The sequence below is a fragment of the Balaenoptera ricei genome, chromosome 19 (assembly GCF_028023285.1).
Source record: "Balaenoptera ricei isolate mBalRic1 chromosome 19, mBalRic1.hap2, whole genome shotgun sequence".
Taxonomy (NCBI): domain Eukaryota; kingdom Metazoa; phylum Chordata; class Mammalia; order Artiodactyla; family Balaenopteridae; genus Balaenoptera; species Balaenoptera ricei.
The window spans coordinates 35,932,159-35,952,035 of NC_082657.1; the positions used below are offsets into that span (position 1 = coordinate 35,932,159).

The following is a 19,877-nucleotide window of genomic DNA, read 5'->3' on the forward strand; positions in this document are numbered from 1 at the left end:
ATAGAATAAAGTTTAAGAATTTGATGAGGACTTGGGGAGGGGGAAGGGTAAGCTGGGACGAAGTGAGAGAGTGGCATGGACATATATACCCTACCAAATGTAAAATAGATAGCTAGTGGGAAGCAGCCACATAGCACAGGGAGATCAGCTCGTTGCTTTGTGACCACCTAGAGGGATGGGATAGGGAGGGTGGGAGGGAGACGCAAGAGGGAGGAGATATGGGGATATATGTACACATATAGCTGATTCACTTTGTTATACAGCAGAAACTAACACACCATTGTAAAGCAATTATACTCCAATAAAGATGTTTAAAAAAAAAAGAATTTGAGATCCAACAAACTTCCTTCCTTTCTTTCTTTCTTATGTATTTATTTTTAAATTAAAAAATTTCATCCATTTGGAATTTTCAAATATGGCTTGTGATAGGAATCTCATTCCCCTTACATGGATAGTTAGTTGTATCCTAACAGATCATGTATATATCATGACTCACACTTTTCCACTTGTTTTTCAATGTCTACAAATAACCCACTGCTTTCCTCACAATCACTCCCAACATTGTTTCTTGTTAGTTATTCTAAATAGCTCTACAAGTGTTAGCATTAAACTGTAACTTTATAGGATCCCCTGTTCTCTCCCCTTCAAGGCTTTGTTTTCTGAGGCTTAATCTCACCTTGACATCCTCAAATCATTGCCGATATTTTTAGTACCTGATTTGTCTCCCTTCCTCAGGTATGCCTTCCCCAATTTAATGTGTCATGTTGGATTGAATCTACTGTTTGCATGTCATGTCCATCCCAACTTCCATACTGATTGCATGGAAAGGCTCTGGAGCTTTAGAGAAGCCAGTGGAATTCCCTCCTGCTCTGATAACATTGAGAGCACCTCCCCAGGAGATAGAGCGTTCATTCCCAAGTAGAGTTCCCTTGTAGCAAATCTTGGACCACTACCTTCTACCATCCGCAAAGTATTAGCTGGTTTAGCCACAGACGTTTATAGACTATTGGTTAAGAAACTATGTTAATCCAGAGTATGGATTTCTGTTCAGCCTTAAATGGAATGAGGTCGTTTTATATATACTGGTATAGAAAGATGTTAAGGGGGGAAAAGCAAATCATAGAAAATATGGTGATGTTCTAATTAATTTTTTTAAAGCCAATTTGTAAGTACATAATAATAGGTGTGGAAACAGATTCATGAAGCTTTTAGCAGGGGTTACCTCCAGGAAGGGAATGGGCTATGAAGAAAGCCTTTCAGAAAAGAGCAAAAGACCTTTACAGCATTTAGGTCTTAAAACGAACATGTATTCACTTTTTATGTTTTTTGTTTTTGTTTGCTTGTTTGTTTGGGCCGCATTTCGGCATGTGGGATCTTAGTTCCCTGACCAGGGATTGAACCAGTGCCCCCTGCAGTGGAAGCACAGAGTCTTAGCCACTGGACCACCAGCAAATTCCCTCTCACTTTTTATTTTTTAAAAATCACCAAATGTAAAATAGATAGCTAGTGGGAAGCAGCTGCATAGTACAGGGAGATCAGCTCAGTGCTTTGTGACCACCTAGAGGTGGGATAGGGAGGGTGGGAGGGAGACGCAAGAAGAAGGAGATATGGGGATGTATGTATATGTATAGCTGATTCACTTTGTTGTAAAGCAGAAACTAACACACCATTGTAAAGCAATTATACTCCAATAAAGATGTTTAAAAAAAATCAATGGACGTTGTAAAGCAGCTATACTCCAATAAAAATTAATTTTAAAAAATCAATGGATGAAAACATTTTAATCTAATAATTTAAGATTTCAATGAAGTGACATTAGCTAGGCTACTGCCCAGTGGCAGACCTGCCAGAAACCTTGGATTCTTACCTCCTGTCATCCAAATTGTTCCAGCAGTGCCTTCTCTGTGAAGTTTCTTGTGAGAAGGGCCAATGCATCATTTTTTTTTTTTTAACCTAATGCTTGCTGTCTTTGAGATTTTACCACTTTTTTTTTTTTTAATTTTATTTGGTTGTGCCGGGTCTTAGTTGCAGCTCTCAGGCTCCTTAGTTGTGACATGCGAACTCTTAGATGCGGCATGCATGTGGGATCTAGTTCCCTGACCAGGGATTGAACCCGAGTCCCTTGCATTGGGAGCACGGAGTCTTATCCACTGTACCACCAGGGAAGTTCCAAAGCATCACTTCTTAAATGTTCCTTTTTGGTCTTTCTCAGAAACCAGCATAATTTATAAGATCAACAGAAATTTATACCAAGGACCCTTTAAAAGGGTTATTTCTGATTTCTGTCTCCTTTTAAGCATTGAAATATTTTGGTTATCTACCCTCTGGAGGGAATTATATACCCTGGTCCCTGCAGTGATGGGAATGGTATGGTATTACTTCCACTCTTTGCTGTTCTCTTTCATTTATTTATTTATTTTAAATTTATTTTTGGCTGTGCCACACGGCTTGCAGGATCTCAGTCCCCCAACCAGGGATTGAACCTGGGCCACAGCAGTGAAAGCGCCGAATCCTAACCCCTAGACCACCAGGGAATTCCCATTGTGTTCTCTTTTAAAAGGTTATTTTCAGCTGAATCCTTGCATCATATTCCTACCTATACTTTAGTCACATCCTTTAAAGTACAACCTCCAAATTTTGAAGACAGCCTGACTATTTTGGGAGAACCAGGAACATCTGTGGTATTGCTTGGCTCAGCCATTTTTGTCTTGGTAGTCTGGAGGGAGATAAGGTCTATCCATTGCCTCTCCTCTCTCCTCTCCTTCCCTCCCTCCCTTACCCTGTCCCTCCCCCTCTCTACATATTAGATTAGATTAAATATTACATATATATTTTTTCCCTTCCATTTTTCCCCTATGAGCAGTAATTAGACTGGGAAAATATTTAAAAGAATTTACTACAAATCTGTCCAAAATAACAAATAAGTTTTCTCTTGCTTCTGATCCCACTAAATTATTTTATTTATATCTATTTCTGAGCCAGTGCTCAAGATATGAGGATGTAATTGTAAATAGCCAAATGTTGAGTAGAGACTACCAGTCTCTAATCCTTATGTACCAGTCTCTAATCCTTATGTGTCTGTTTGTGTCCTTATGGGTCCTAGTCTTCAGGTCTCAACATGATTTTTTACTTTTTGCTACCAGCCCCATGTTAGTCTCCTGCTTCCAAATCTTTACTTCTTTTTACACGTAACCAGATTTCCTCAGCTTAATGAAGAGCTGGCTCTATCATTAGGCTTTTTTTTTTTTATGATAAACATGCTGTGTGGGATGAGAATGGCCATCCACAAATTCCTGGAGGGTGGGGACTGTACCTTGTTCATCTTTATTCTCCCAGTGCCAGCCAGGTGCCTGCTATGAGGTGCTCAGACAAAGATCATTGGTGCATCCCTGTTCTTAACTTTGTAGCAGTTGTGTGCAACAAACTTATCGTTGTGAAAATGTAACCTTGTGATATATATTTACCTTCCCCAAAACAGAGTCTTGCTTACATAACAGAAAAACTTTGTAACTACTTATATGATTTCTGTAAATTCTCAAGAGTGCCTCCAAATGGGAAGTCTATGCAGTTTGGGTAATTTAAACAGAACACTCTATCCTTTTATTATTCTTGTTATAAAGTGGGTGCTATCACGTTGGTATCATAACTATTTTTTTCTGTTCTTTTTTTAAACTTTTTATTTTATATTGGAGTATAGCAGATCAACAACATTGTTACAGTTTCAGGTGTACAGCAAAGGGACTCAGCCATACATATACATGTAGCCATCCTTCCCCATGTAGACAAACATCTGTAATTAGATATTTTTATTTGAAACATATTAAAATTTCTCATACACTTAAATTAAGAAAGGAGACAATTTTTTTTAATCCACAAAAGGAGCCCTTAAAACAGTTGAACACATTCTTCTCATGTATTTCTGTATGGATAGAGATTTTTTTAAAAAAAATCTATGGTAACTCCTATGGTTTACAAGGATATAGTTTAGCAATCAACTTTATACTATAATTATAGAAAGGAATCACTGGTTGTTAACTCTTATATAAAGACACCTCTTTGCGTCAGAAACCTATAAAAATAACCAAAGATGATTCTTCATTGTAATCCTAATATCTATAATATCACACTAAGAAAGTTTGAGTAATTGAGTAGGCAAGAATCTTTTATTCATTTTCCTTGTCATTTTTTCTTTTAGAACTGCCACTGGATGACCAGGATTCCTTGTAATTGATAATGTTGGAGATCAACTCTGCAACTTTCTTCAGCATTCAGTTGTTAAAAACAAATAGGATGCAGGTTCCTCAAATCCAGATTATGACAACAGTACTTGGAAAACTGAAAACTATCTAAATGATTATCTTTGGTTGGGCTGTGTTCTTAGCGAGCAGAAGCCTTGGCCAGGGTCTGCTGTTGACTCTTGAGGAGCACATAGCCCGCTTCCTGGGGACTAGAGGTGCCACTGCTACCATGGGTAATTCGTGTATCTGCCGAGACGACAGTGGAGCAGAAGACAGCGTTGACACCCAGCAGCAGCAGGCCGATAACAGTGCAGTACCCACTGCTGACATGAGGAGCCAACCCCGGGACCCTGTTCGGCCACCAAGGAGGGGCCGAGGACCTCACGAGCCAAGGAGAAAGAAACAAAATGTAGACGGGCTAGTGCTGGACACACTGGCAGTCATACGGACTCTTGTAGATAAGTAAGTATCTGGCTCACGGTCACCTCCTATCTAATGAAAAGCCTTCTGCCAGGAACCATAACTTTTGGACTCCTTCGGTTCATTAGGATATATTTGCCAAGGCTTGTTGCTCATAGGGCAAGGGGAGAATATTTTATTTCTCCTCTTATGGCAGAGTAAATTATAAGGTTTGATGTTTTTACTTGCTAACATCTACACTGGTCGGGAAATGTGTAAACATTTCTGTAGCAGAAAACACTATTTAAAGCTATGATCTTTATTAGGGAACGTAGTCAGTATGGAGTGAGTTTGTGTTGAAGTTACAAGAGGTAATGGTTTCACGAAGACTCACTCTTATCTTGCTTGACTATCTACTCCACTGACCAGAGATTCAAGATGAGTTGTTTTACCAAGAACATAGCTGCATGCAACTTCCGTTGGCAATGGAAGGACTTAGGTCAAGGAGAGTTTTCATCCTCCTCCCTCTTTTTTACCCCTTAGTTGGCCCTCTTAGATCCATTTGGGAAGCTTGTAAATTAAAAGAAACTGCAGGACACACCTGTACCTGTTTTGTTTTCCCCTCTGCTTTGTCTAAGTACGAAATCCCAGATTGAATAACAGTGAAATTAAAGGGCATTGTTCAAGTTGAAAAAAATATTTTAACTTAACCCTATAGCACAGTAGTTAGGAGTAAGTTTTAGAACCATGGTGGACAAAGGTTCAAATTCTAGCCCAGCCCCTTAACTAGCTATATGACACTGAGTAAATTACTTCTTTTAAGCCTCAGATTCCTCATCTATAAAAGGAGAGTAATACCTTTCTTACAAGGATTATCATGATAAAATATATATAAAGCATCTAGTATGGTGCCTTGCATGTTAACAATTGCTCAAAAGAAGACTATTTTTTTAAAAGTTCTATCTGGGTTCTTTTTGCTTCAGGGTCAGCTAGTATTATATATTTAAGTATCTAAATATTTGATAATCACATTTATAAAAACACAGTTTTGTTTATTCCTGAGAAAGCATAGCATAAAGCAAGGTATACCTGTGCATGTTATTCTGAGGTATTTTTTTTCCTCATAGAAATAGATTTATTTTGCATATTTTTCTATCTGCCATAGAGCATGCTGGGGGAAAGTAGTTCTTACAAATATTCACCATAACCAATTCAGAAAGGCCTTCCTAAGTTTACTAAAACCTGCCTTTGAAGTAGTTCTGGTACCTGAATTAATTTAATGTAATCTTTATATGTTTGTGGGAAATATCTGTTGAATATAAATCTATGCCATTTACATCCTCTAAATTCAAGCAAGGGTCTAGAAGCTGTTATGTAAAGTTTCTTCATGGTGACATTTAAAACGTGCTGTGAAACTGTAATGAAAAGTTGTCCTTCCCAAATAAGGAAGTAAACCACAGCAGTGTTATTTAAGCCCATTGGAAAAACAGGTACAGAATAGACTTTGCTGTATTTTTTAAAAGGGTGATTAAGAGAGTGTGGGGGCAAAGCAGGAGGAGCTTTATTTCCAAGCTTCAGGAGAATATTACAAATTATAAGAGAACTTGTTGCCAAAGCACATAATCCACTTATGTGAGGCAAGTAGTGTACACTTGAATAACAGCCTAACTTTTACCTTAAACCTGTTTGTACTGAATTATAGTTAAAACTCTTCTGAGAATGGAAAACTTAGGCAGATGCAGAGCAAGTATGAAGGGACATGTTGGAGAATATAATGGCAAAATGGGGTTCAGACAGTTTGTAAACATAGTTACATAGCTTATTTTTTTTTAACTGCTAAAGAAAAGAATTTCTTAACCTGCGAAGTTTATAAGGCTATTAAAACTAAACATAAAAGACAGGAATGGATAAAGAAGATGTGGCACATATATGCAGTGGAATATTACTCAGCCATAAAAAGAAACAAAATGGAGTTGTTTGTACTGAGGTGGATGGACCTAGAGACTGTCATACAGAGTGAAGTAAGTCAGAAAGAGAAAAACAAATACAGTATGCTAATACATATATATGGAATCTAAGGGAAAAAAAAAAAGATCATGAAGAACCTAGTGGCAAGACGGGAATAAAGACACAGACCTACTAGAGAATGGACTTGAGGATATGGGGAGGGGGAAGGGTAAGATGTGACAAAGTGAGAGAGTGGCATGGACATATATACACTACCAAACGTAAAGTAGATAGCTAGTGGGAAGCAACCACATAGCACAGGGAGATCAACTCTGTGCTTTGTGACCACCTAGAGGGGTGGGATAGGGAGGGTGGGAGGGAGGGAGATGCAAGAGGGAAGAGATATGGGAACATATGTATATGTATAACTGATTCACTTTGTTATAAAGCAGAAACTAACACACCATTGTAAAGCAATTATACTCCAATAAAGATGTTAAAAAAAAACCATAAAAAAAAAAAGGACAGATGGGCTTAGTAAGAATATATGTAAAAGGGTGTATGCAGATATCACAATTATAAAATGACCTATATTTATTGTTCTCCTCCCTCCTTGTTACTTAGGAGAGGATAACCTTGATTTGAGAGGACAGTACAGTTCTTAATGGCATAGTGAGAGACCTGCTATAGGAAATACACTTGAAGTACACTTATTTTAAAATCATTTTGAAGTTTGATTATTTGCTCTTTTTTTTTTTGGTAGTAACTTTACCCTCAGATTGCTAATGGTATTAATGTTATTCTCATGACTTTGGAATTTTAATTTGCAGGCTCCTCCTGATGGAAGTTTTCTTCCTCAGTGTGTGTGTGTGTGTGTGTGTGTGTGTGTGTGTGTGTGTGTGTGTGTGTGTGTTTTCCCTGTCTTTTTCTCCCTTTCTCTCTGTCACCTTTGTTGTCTCCGTCTGGGTCTCAGGGACCTTCAGTCCACAGCTGAACCTAAAAGTGGTGGTTCTGAGTTCCCATCCCCCTGTAAGAAACCCAGGTCCTGCTGCATGGCTTTCTCTGCCTTTTTCTGTCACCGGAGACTTGCAGGTTTATACCGGTTGCAGCTCAGATTATCATTCAGAGCTTTGCAACTCCTTTCACTGAGAACGGTACCCTGTTCCCACTTTATTTGGTGAGTCTGCTCCATCACTTGCACAGGTGGGGTTTTGGTCCCCATTACCTGCCTTGCAGGCATAAAGCTCCTGGTGACCTCTGTCTAGTTCCTGACCCAGAGCCCAGTAGTCTTATGACTTTAGCTTTTGCCTCCCACCGGAAGTTTCTGCACTATTTCTGTTCCACAAAGAATTTTATCTTGTTTTTTTTGAGTGTAGGGGTGTGTATGTCCTTTAAGTGTGTCTGTATAGAATTCAGGTGCTCATATTCCTTATTGGTCACTGACCTTGTCATATTTTTATTAGTTTGCCCTTCTTCCCTAATCCCATTGTCCTTTTTACCACCCACCTCCAAATATCAGTAGGTAATCAGTCTACTGAATTTAAGGTATGTTCTTCCAATATGCCTGGCATATGTTTGTTTATGTCTGTATAGGAAGTTTATAAATATTGTTTTGTGTATGATTTTAAAATTTTACATAACAGAGAAGTCTCTTTGGTTTTAACTTCTCTCAACATTATATTTGAGACCTATGTTGCTGTATATAAAGCTACAACTGCTTCTGACTGCTACAGAGTATTCCTTTATATGCTCAAAAGTACTATATTGTGTTATCAAATAATCTGGTGACAGTCACTTAGGTTACTACTTCTGAATTTTTTGTTCCTACAAATAGCATTGCAGCAAATAACCTCATATGCACCTGTGTAATAATTTCTCTAGCATTGTTGAGTATATGCATACTAATTTCATTATTGCCAGATTGCCCCAGAGCAACGTTTGTATCAGTTAGTTATATCATTTAAGACAATTCTTTTAAATAAGAATTTTCCCTTATTATGAAAAGGCACAGGATGTGTCCAACACCGGGACCTAATGAGTACCTGAAATGAATTTAGTAATTCGCATATTGCAAGGTTATTCTGAGGATTAAAAGATGGAAGACAATAGTTTTTGTTTTTGTTTTTTTTCACAGTGAAACAGAGAGCCACAATATGTAAACAAATAAGCAGTGAATATACTCCTTAAATAATTAGATTATCATTGTTTGATGGGAAATATTTCATTCATTATTAAAAGTTCCCTTAAAGCACCTCTTTGGATTCCTGAGATCACAGTTTGAAAATCCACTGAATTAAGGGGAAAATGCCATTTTAGAGCAGTGTCTAGAAGATTAAGTAGCTCCTTAATTAAGTTTGGTTTCTTTTTCTTCTAACACCATTTTATGAAGTTTAAGCACATAGTGATATTTACCAGAAGAACACTTAAAAATGAAGATGTTACGTAGGCCCTTGCTTCTGTAAGTCCTCATTTGGGATTGTCATCTCCCTTCCTGGTGATTCTTTGAGGTACATATGAGGAAGATGATGTTGGCCTCCCTGGCTTGTCTCTATTGGCATGGGCCCACTAGAGGTAAAGCTGAAAGTGGGCTCTGGGCTCCAGTATTAGTCCCGTGCTTTGACTTCAGGCTACATGGTGGTCCTTTCATGTGCCCTTGTGCCCATTTTATTTGTGGGCCATCATAGACAGTAACCTTGGAAATGAGCACACGTGGTGTGCGTTTGTCCTTATAGATTATAGCTCTGGTTGTCTCCTCCATCTCTTTCTCTACGCTCACTCATGTACATTTCTTTCTCTTCCTACCCCCACACTTCCAGTTTGAACTTTTATTTGAAATTGTCATTTCTTATTTCTTCAAGTTTGATGTATTGAATGTTTGTTTTTCAGTGATCAGGAACCTCCCTATTCAATGATTACATTGCACGAAATGGCAGAAACAGGTATTTTTAAAGTTTTTTAAAATACTTCCTAATTAATGATCATGAAGAAGTGTAGCCACTTTTTTTTTTTTTTTAATAAAAGACTTCAAAAATACTTAACACACATGATGAAGAAAAAACCCCTTAGTCTATGGAAATTTTCTTGTATGAGGACAATAATTAATAAGCACTGTATTGTATCCGAGTATATGCTGCATATTTCAGTAATGGTCTTATTTCACTAAAATTATTAAAATAAAATTATTTTTGGCATTGACAGATCTTCGACTATAACTCTTCTAGAATGGGGAGGATAATTTTTTTGTCCCTCAATTTCCTAAATGTCATTCTGAAAATAGAGCCAACTGTTTCAGATACTTAATCTTCTGAATTAACTCCTATGTCATAAATAAGATGCTGGAAACTATTTAATCATAATTTGAGAACCCAGAACCATAGCTTAAATTTTCTTCAAATAAAGATACCCCCAAATCACCAGACTCCTGTAAGTTAGGATTCTTTGTCTCTACTGTGATGGCTAGCAATTGATGACCATGTCCATGCCAAATACTAGCTGCTTAAAAGCTATAGGATGTTTCTATTTTCCAAGAGTGTTTCTATTTTAATGTGAAGTCATCTTGTGCTGTAAGTTATGTATTTTCACATTTTTAAAATATGGCTCCATCTTATAATCTTCTTGATTTGCTCCTAGATGAAGGATGGTTGGACGTTGTCCAGTCTTTAATTAGAGTTATTCCATTGGAAGATCCACTGGGACCAGCTGTTATAACATTATTACTAGATGAATGTCCATTGCCCACTAAAGTAAGTTAATACTTATCTTTTATGAAACTGACATCTACGCTTAAACACAGGGTGAATGACCACAAAGAACATTTGATATAATGCATTTCTTTTTATATATTTTGGGTCTGAATTTATTTAATATTAATTTCATTATGTAAACTTGTTTTTTATTACTAATAAATTGCTACATCCTCTTTCTGTCAATAGCTTACTCTAAAACTTTAGTTTAAAATTTTAAAAATGTTAAAAATGGAGGCATTTATATCTGAAATGGCAATCTTTGAAACTAGAAAAGAATGTTCAGTTGCTGAGCTGATTTTCTTATCTCTCTCCAAACAATTTCCTCATAACAAAAGTTTTTTAAACATTTTCTATTAAGAGAAAACACTGTTATACCAAAAGCACTTTTGAGTCTTAAACATATTAAATATTGGCATAACTTTGATTATCCCTTATGTAGAACGAAAGTATCTAACTTACATTGCCTTATTCCATATGGTCTATGGAATCCTTTTTTAAAAATTTTGGATTCTGGCATCTTTCATTTGTTTAAGCCTCAGACATTTGGGCCTAACATGGAAAACATGGACAGAGGGAAAAGTCTTTGGCCTTGTCACTGGTGAATTGACCTTTGCCTAGTCTTTTAAAGTTTTTGCCTTTAAAATTCTGGTGATATTTGTTCTTGATTGATAAAAAAAAATTTTGTAAGAAACTTTTTACTTCAGTATCACTAGGCCCTATTGTTATCAATCATACTGGCATTTGGGTGGATTTAGTCTGTTTAACGACTCAAGTGTATAGCATATATTTGATACAACTGGTACATTTTGAATGAAATGGAATCTAGCAATTCATTTAAGAAAACTTTCAGGTTGATCAAATAATATTTCCCATCAATAATGGTATCCTGTGGCTATATTATATCATTTTTGTATGGTCATTCTGAGTTAATTTAACACGTTGTTATTGCTTTTGTGTCAGAGAATTACCTTGAGAAAAAAAACCTAAGTAATATATTTATCAAATCCGTTTGTACATTTTTGTTTTTAGGATGCACTCCAGAAATTGACTGAAATTCTCAACTTAAATGGAGAAGTAGCTTGCCAGGACTCAGGTCATCCTGCCAAACACAGAAACACATCTGCAGTCCTAGGCTGCTTGGCTGAGAAACTAGCAGGTAACTCTGGGAAGCTCCACCAAAGAAGATCTTAAGTTGTTTAACATCAAGGGGAAGATGGCACTGCAGGTCTTTGATCAAACCTGCTTTACCAGAAAGAAGTGTCTCTAAAAAAATAAAATAAAATTGAGCAACAGGGCCTAACTGGAAAAAAATTACTCAAGGCCACAGAGGTAAATGCAAACTAATTTAGCTTTGAGGACTTTCAGAGGGAAATTTAAAAGAAAAAGTTTTCCTTATTTGCTTTAAAATTAAAAATAAGAGAAAAGGCTAAGCTCATAAGATAAATAAAGATTGTATGTAATATATAATATACATATACACACACTTTATAAAGTTTAGCTAGGCAATAGAGACATATTCGGTAGGGGAAGAAGAAAAGGAACTTTAAATTGGAGCAATTCCTGAGAAGACAAGCAGATTTTTTACTTGTCTGTGAATGTTACCCATTTTAGGAAAGTTAACATCAAAGTATAGGTGAATAACCCAGCTAGTTGTATCATTTATGGTGGAAGAAACAATGGATTAGAAATCAAAGCATGGGTACTGGTTCAGCCTCTGCCATGTGCTCCCCAAGTGCCCTGGAGTAAGTCACTTCAGGAGTGTGTCTCAGGAGTGGGCTCAGTTGCTCAACTGTGAAATGGGGATAGTACTATTCCCTACCTTAAGCAGGAGACTTGAATAAGATAATGCACATGAGAGTACTTTGTAAAAGAGCTCTACAATTTTATTGGTATTAGTTACAAATTCAAAATAATGTAACACATTTAATTATATCCAGTGTTTGTTGTATTCGTCTAGGTCCTGCAAGTATAGGTTTACTTAGCCCAGGAATACTGGAATATTTGCTACAGTGTCTGGTAAGTGAGACATCAAAGCTAGTTATTCTTAGTCATCTAGAATTGTGCATTTTTCTAAAATTGCCCACTTAGCCACTGGCACAGAGAATGGAATCAGCTATAAATTTTATTTGCAGGTGTTTCCTGAGTGTTTATCTATTCCTTCCTGTGTTTAAAAAAAAGTAAGGGCAGGATAGGAATTTATTGCAAGCAAAAACAGCTGAGTTGGTCTGGTTTTAAATTTAGTCATAAGATAGGTGCTATGATTGGCTTTTTTGTGTGTGCGTCCTTAGAGTCTGCCAAATGGTAGTAGGAACCTCCACAGTGGGAACAAAATTACACGGCATTCCAAGCCAGGAAACTGTGAGGTCAGGTTCCCAGTGTATATAAATCTGTGTTCCTCCATCCCTCCCACCACTACTGCTCTTAAAACTATTGTTGATTATTTGATATATCGTCTGGGAAGCTTGTGGTTTGCCAAGGCTGTGCTATCGGATCTCTCACACTGCTTGACTGCAGTCTTGACTGGTCTGTGTTTTTTAAAGTTATTTTTGCAGGCCTGCTGTGCATTGGCCTTTTTTCAAAATCTGAAAGACCCTATTTTTCAGGACCTATATGATATGTACTTAAAACACTTGACACTATGCTAAGTAAGCACTGTAGGGGTACAGAAGTAGTCTAATAGTCCTTTGCCCTCAAGCAGTTTCCTGGTTAGGGGAACAAAACTACTCAGACAAGACAGTTAGCCTCCATTTTATGACAGGATATGATCAAGGGCAAAATAGCTTCCTTCAGACCAAGTGCCAAGGGATCTGAGAAGGTGGTTGGGAGGTGGGAGAAACGGGTGGAGGAGGCTGGGAGTCATGGGAGGCAGACTTCCTGGTGAAGGTGGAACCTCAGCTGGGTCACACCACAGGGCTAGGATTTGTTTGTGCACACAGGAGGAAGAAATGGGTTTCTTGGCTAAGGGCACATCACCGGCAGAAGCCTAGAGCCAGAAATGGCCATGTTCCCAGCATATTACGGAGAATTATCTGATCAGAAGACAGTGTTCAGAGACAGGAGAACATAGACTTAGTAGCCAGATGGGGAGGGCTCAGGGCCTGAAAAACCAGACAGAGGGATTGAGGATGGATGTGGCAAGAAGCAGGGTGCTAAACAGGCTTTGCAGCAGGGAAGGGCGATGGTTACATGAGCTCTGCAGAACCCAGTTGGGCACCAGAAAAGTGAGTGGAAATCATCTGTTGTTCTAGAGCTCTTTCGCAGGCACCTAGCATAGCTGTGGGGAAGGATGGCTGTGAGAAGATACGATGTTAAGCAGATAGACCTTTCTTCAAATGTGAACACATGTGACATGAACTTAAATGTAACTGAAAGAGCTCACTTGTTGCTGTCTCCCACCTACCATCAGCATTTGTAGAATTCCTTTCAGAGAACAGATTGAAAATGAAGCCATGAGTTGTTAATTTCATTATTTATAATTTTGGAACTTGGTAGTGATGAATGGCTCCTTTTAGGGTTCTGAATAAAAAGCCATTTTTAGCTATATTTCTGGGCTTCTGTTTGGCTTGCTTAAAGGAATATAAGAATCAGCATGATTTTATTTAACAAAGCTTTAATATATAAATGTTACTAAGTAAAATAACATAGTACATTTAATAAGATACTTTTGAAATTTCCATATCTATAAACGAACACAGTAACTTCAAGAAAATAATATAAGATTTTAAGAGACTCTATCTTGGTTTATTACTAACAGTATTAGCAAATGGATAATCATGGACTTGAATGAGTAAAACTTTTCCTACTGCTCCAAAAAAAAATCTAGCACACATTGGATAAGAAGAGGAAATTGATAACTTGCTGCCTCCGCAGGACAATGATTTTTTTCTTGTTTTTTTTTTTTTTTTTATCTTTTGTTGTCTTTCAGAAATTACAGTCCCACCCCACAGTCATGCTTTTTGCACTTATCGCACTGGAAAAGTTTGCACAGACAAGTAGGTATAGTGACTTCTTACATTAATGATCTATATTGCTTGTTAAAAATCTTATTTTTCATAGTTACTGGATGAGCTGATGCTTTTGAACCCCATCAAACATGCATACATTCTGGGGAATTCCCTGGTGGCCTGGTGGTTAGGATTCTGGGCTTTCACTGCTGTGGCCCCAGGTTCAATCCCCGGTTGGGGAACTAAGATCCCTCAAGCCGTGTGGCACAGCCAAATAAATAAATAAGAAGCATGCATACATTCTGACTTGTCTGGGTAAACATCTCAAAGCCAGTAAGATGTAACAGTGACAAAGGCAAGAGTTTTCTCACCTAAAGAATCAAAACTTAATGGTTCTGAAGAACCTAGGGGCAGGACAGGAATAAAGACGCAGACGTAGAGAATGGACTTGAGGACACGAGGAGGGGGAAGGGTAAGCTGGGACGAAGTGAGAGAGTGGCATGGACATATATACACTACAAAATGTAAAACAGATAGCTAGTGGGAAGCAGCCACATAGCACAGGGAGATCAGCTTGGTGCTTTGTGACCACCTAGAGGGGTGGGATAGGGAAGGTGGGAGGGAGACGCAAGAGGGAGGAGATATGGGGATATATGTATATGTATAGCTGATTCACTTTGTTATAAAGCAGAAACTAACACACCACTGTAAAGCAATTATACTCCAATAAAGATGTTAAAAAAAAAAAAAAAAATATATATATATATATATATATATATATATACATATATAAAGAATCAAAACTTGGTGACCGTGATTACCCACTTTTTATAGCTAAAAATTTAGTGATCATATTGCTACTTTCTAGAAAATAGAGCTCTTGGGCTTTGTCATTATTATAGTTTCCAGATTCTCTAATTGTCTTTCCTCACTCTTACCCTCCATTAATCTACCCAGCAAATCATCCTGCTCTTTCATGGTTAATTTAAGGTTTATGTCTTCCCAACAGGTGAAAATAAATTGACTATATCTGAATCCAGTATTAGTGACCGGCTTGTCACATTAGAGTCCTGGGCTGATGATCCTGATTATCTGAAACGTCAAGTTGGTTTCTGTGCCCAGTGGAGCTTAGACAATCTCTGTAAGTAGGAGTTGTCCTTTATTAAAATGCCTGTTTTCATTTCCAAATCCACTTCTTAAATAGGATCACAGGTCTTTATTTTGTGACGGTGTGAGTTTTTCCGTATAAGGTCCTCTACTTGGTGGGTTGGCTATATTCTAGCAGTAAAGTATCCTAGGGACTCTTCAGACTATTAGATGGAATGCTTCTAATTGCAGCACTCTCCTGTTCAAAAACTTTTACTGGTCCCCTGTTTCCTCCTGCATCCAGGCTATTAATCAGATGCCATTGTCTAATCAACTCTTTCCAACACAAACTCTTCTCACTGTCCTACAAGCAGTTCCCAATCATTCCTACCCCTGGGCATGTTCCCCTCACTTGGAATTCCCTCTTTACTCTTCTCTCTGTCCCAGCTTTGCTCTTCAAAACTCAAGTCATGTCTTACCTATACCGTGAGAGTTGCTCCCAACTTTTCTTTTTCTCCTCCAAGGGCTGCAAGAACTAAAACTATATTACTGCTCTAACCTCACTCCCCCTCCCACAGGTAGCACTGTGCTAAAGCACAGTTGGACATGTGACCCCTCTGCTCCTACTGCAACATTATGCGGAGTAGCTCAGTGCCCAGCCTGTGTAGTGCCAGTTAAAGAATAATTCTGAAAAAGTACCATTTGGATTTTGCTACATGCAAAATAATGACTATAGGGAACAGAAGTATAAACCTAGAAGTGCTGCCTTTACTAGCATTTGCTTAATTAATCTTCATATGGCAGTGTAGCAGCAAAGCTAAGGTTATAAGTCTACCAATTCTGCCATTTATGAGCACCTCCACTTCTTAACTAGAAAGGCAACTAGCGATGACAGTAGCTTTTTTCTCCACAACAGCCTGCCTTAGGAATGTGCCCACTTTTTCTTTTGCAGTTTTAAAAGAAGGTAGGCAGCTGACCTATGAGAAAGTGGACTTGAATAGCATTAAGGCCATGCTAAATAGCAACGATGTCAGCGAGTACCTGAAGATCTCGCCTCATGGCTTGGAGGTAAAGCTTCCATAGACGGACCATTCTGGGGAGAAAATCTTGTCCTCATTTTCGTGCCCTGGTTCTGAACAAAAGCAATCCTTGCAAAATAGATGGAAATTTTCTACATACTCAAAGAGTGTTTAGAGGTAGAAGTGGTGGGAGAGAGCGTGTTTGGGATATTATTTACTCTTTCATGTCTCACATGGTTCTATACATAGTACATGCTATAATGTTTGATTGGTTTAAATATGTATGATTTTCATCTCTGCCATTTTATGCAGTTAAAGGTACAAAGACTAGTGTTTCTAAAAGAGGCCCTTCCCTTTTTAAATCCCTGCATAACCAATTGTATTCAGTCTAGAGCTTCACCTTCTCCCTGTATGTTGAAAATGTTGCTGATTTGGGGGTGAAGGTTAATGAAAGAGCCGCTTATATACAGGAAGGTACCGTTAGGCACTAGACATGTCAAGATTAAAGAGCCGTTTGAAGAATGGCTGCACATAGGCTCTTTGATCTTACATCTTGCCAAATGCTTTACGTAGCTTTCTGCTTTAGATTATTTTTAGGTACTCCATCTTATACCCTTCAATATCCTTCTCTCCCTCATCTCCCTCCCTAACAAGTACAGGTTAAGGCAATGTTTATGCATTTGGAAAAGATTCTACTATAAGAGCAAAGCTCTGTAAGTACTTAAAAATGAAGCCAGTAGCCTTCACTAATTCTTATTTTGAGGTCTTCCAATCCTTTCAATCTGGAACTCCCTGGAAATTAAACTATAAAATAGAGTGTCCTTCCTTCGGTTTTGTACTTTTTGTCACTGAGAATGCACAGGGAAGGACAGTAGTCCACCAGGAGCTTTAATGAGGAAGAATAGATTCCACCTTCTGAGCAGTCGGTTATCTCTGGTGGTCTTCAGGCATTGATGGTGGACTGCCATGCTCTTTGATTTTGCCAGGCTCGCTGTGATGCCTCTTCTTTTGAAAGTGTGCGCTGCACCTTTTGTGTGGATGCTGGGGTGTGGTACTACGAAGTAACAGTGGTCACTTCTGGTGTCATGCAGATCGGCTGGGCCACACGAGACAGCAAATTTCTCAATCATGTGAGTACCTTGGAGACCTGTGCGGATGAGAGCAGCAGCAGTTTTTTTGGCGAGTGGGTGGCGGATACTCATTTTTCAGATAGTTTTGCACAATAATCGTTCCTTGGGCTGAATCACATGGTGCCAAATCCCTAACAGTGGTTTTCTAAGCTGATTTCTAGGAAAACACAGGTGAAATTGCCCCTCAGCTGTTTTTTTCCCTCAGGTTTTAAGTTCATGTTAATCTTCCACCCAGAGTTTAGATGTGCTCTTTTTCCTTTTTTTTTTTTAATTAACTTATTTATTTTATTTATTTTGTTTTTGGCTGCATTGGGTCTTTGTTGCTGCGCGTGGGCTTTTCTCTAGTTGCAGCGAGGGGGTGCTACTCTTCGTTGGGGTGGCTCCTCTTGCTGTGGAGCACGGGCTCTAGGCGTGCAGGCTTCAGTAGTTGTGGCTTGCAGGCTCTAGAGTGCAGGCTCAGTAGCTGTGGCACACAGGCTTAGTTGCTCCGCGGCATGTGGGATCTTCCTGGACCAGGGCTCGAACCCGTGTCACCTGCACTGGCAGGCGGATTCTTGACCACTGTGCCACCAGGGAAGCCCCTCTTTTTCTTTTTTGGCTCTGCTCCAGCCCCAGCCACATCTTTGGCTCAGTTTTTATATTGGGTCCAGTGATGGTTTTTACCTTGCGTTTAAGCTTTAGGAACTTTGTAGGAATTCTATTCCTTTCACAAAATACTAAATGTTGTCTTGACTCCTCTTACTTTACTTTTACCTTGTAATTAGTAGGCACATTTGTTTTCAATATTCAGTATTTATCTTTTGCTATACAAAGCTGTAATTTATAAGGGAAAATTAAGTCCACTAGAGGAAGCAGAATTGGGCTGCCTCTACCTGGGTGTGAGAGGTTGGGGTTCTTCGCTTTCCTACAAATGTTAATTTCTTGCCACTTTATACCCTTCTAATGCCCAACCCAATTGGCTTTCTTCTTATAGTCATATTATAAGCTGTTTGGAATTAATCCAGTTTTGATCAGGAATATTTTGTGGACATATGATTTTTACCCTTTGAGCTGGGAAAAGTCCCTTAGATTTTTTTTTTTATGTTAATCTAAATAATAGCCTCCCATCCCATATGTAAGGTCCTGGGATGGGTTTTAGAAGTGATCCAACAAAATCAAACTAAAACTTGCCTCCCATAAAGCTAGTTTCTCAAGTGCCCTTTCAACAAGGCTGTACGGCATCCTGGAATTGTTCATGGCATTTTACTAAACTCCTTGCTGGAAAGAGACAAATTGGAGGAAGAGGGCACAGGGAGAGGTCAGGTCTGGATTTTTGTCCAGGATGGAAAACTGGACCCCAGTCTGCCATTGCTTTGTTGGGAACCTTCCCTGATGCAGCGCTTCCTAGTCCACTAGGCCTTAATGAAAACCTGGAAGAATGGGGCTTTTTTGTGGCACCGTGTAGTCAGAAGTAAGTGGGTCTGGAGAGCAATGCCAGTTAGTCTTGGGCACTAATTTAAAGAAGACAGTATCAGTTACACTGACAGCCTGCCCCAAATGATGTCCTCAAGATGATTTTTTAGGACTTAAAAAAAAAATCTTAATTTCCAGAGCACCTTCATTTTAGAGCCTATCATCTGATTCCCACAACAGTTTTTACTGTCACAGTTTCCATTTCACAGATGAGAAAACTGAGACTAAGACTGGGACAAAAAGAAACTAGGACTAGAATTCAGTCCCCTTCCTATTCTATAATAGTTGTGTTCTTTGCATTTGAAAGTGGGGAGAGTCTCAGAGAAGTAGCTAGTCTCATTTGGAAGTAAAGATTTGTTCAGGAACTAGAAGAAATGTGGATTCCTCTCGGGAGAAAGCTTCGATATACAATGTGCCTCTCCTAATTTGGCAGCACACTACAGGTCTGAGTGTAGTATATTTGAGACTGAATGTTGCAGATTGCTTTTTTTTTAATGGCCAATGAAGCTAGATCATTTTATCTGATGGATGAAACTAATTTCTGCCATATAGTTGCAAAAACTTTGGCTTCTCAAGTTAAGAGGCTTAACATACTATCTTCCTACCCTCCAGATTGCTTGATAGACTTAATTTCTTTCTTTAAAAAACAAAAATGAAACATTTTTCCCTGATTCAAGTACTGGTTGGTTAGAAAATGGTGAAGTCCGATGTATCTTTCCCCAAATGTAGGATTTTAATGATGTTGCCATACTTACAACTTTGCTTCACATGGACATTGTTCTGGTGATTCTGAATCTTTTTGCCTGTACAGATAGGGTGTGGTTTTATGGAATAAGTCATTCCTAGGATACACGCAGTTTCTAAAAATTTGAAGTCTGTTCATAGACTTATTTTAACTCCTACTGCTTGGGCTTCG

At 38.4% G+C, this 19,877-nt stretch overlaps 1 protein-coding gene across 3 annotated transcripts in view; it reads left to right on the plus strand.

The window, feature by feature from the left end:
- RSPRY1 (ring finger and SPRY domain containing 1) overlaps positions 1–19,877 on the plus strand; it is a 50,623-nt gene that overhangs the window by 9,860 nt on the left and 20,886 nt on the right. For all 3 annotated transcript variants that reach the window (XR_009499129.1, XM_059905529.1, XM_059905528.1), the window contains exons 2-10: positions 4,196–4,700; positions 9,471–9,523; positions 10,215–10,327; positions 11,360–11,486; positions 12,288–12,346; positions 14,256–14,322; positions 15,284–15,415; positions 16,313–16,428; positions 17,366–17,509. Coding sequence is in view for 2 of the 3 variants with exons in the window: in XM_059905529.1 (XP_059761512.1) it covers positions 4,351–4,700; positions 9,471–9,523; positions 10,215–10,327; positions 11,360–11,486; positions 12,288–12,346; positions 14,256–14,322; positions 15,284–15,415; positions 16,313–16,428; positions 17,366–17,509 (1,161 nt within the window). In the remaining variant the exon portion in view is untranslated. The remainder of the gene's footprint in view (positions 1–4,195; positions 4,701–9,470; positions 9,524–10,214; positions 10,328–11,359; positions 11,487–12,287; positions 12,347–14,255; positions 14,323–15,283; positions 15,416–16,312; positions 16,429–17,365; positions 17,510–19,877) is intronic.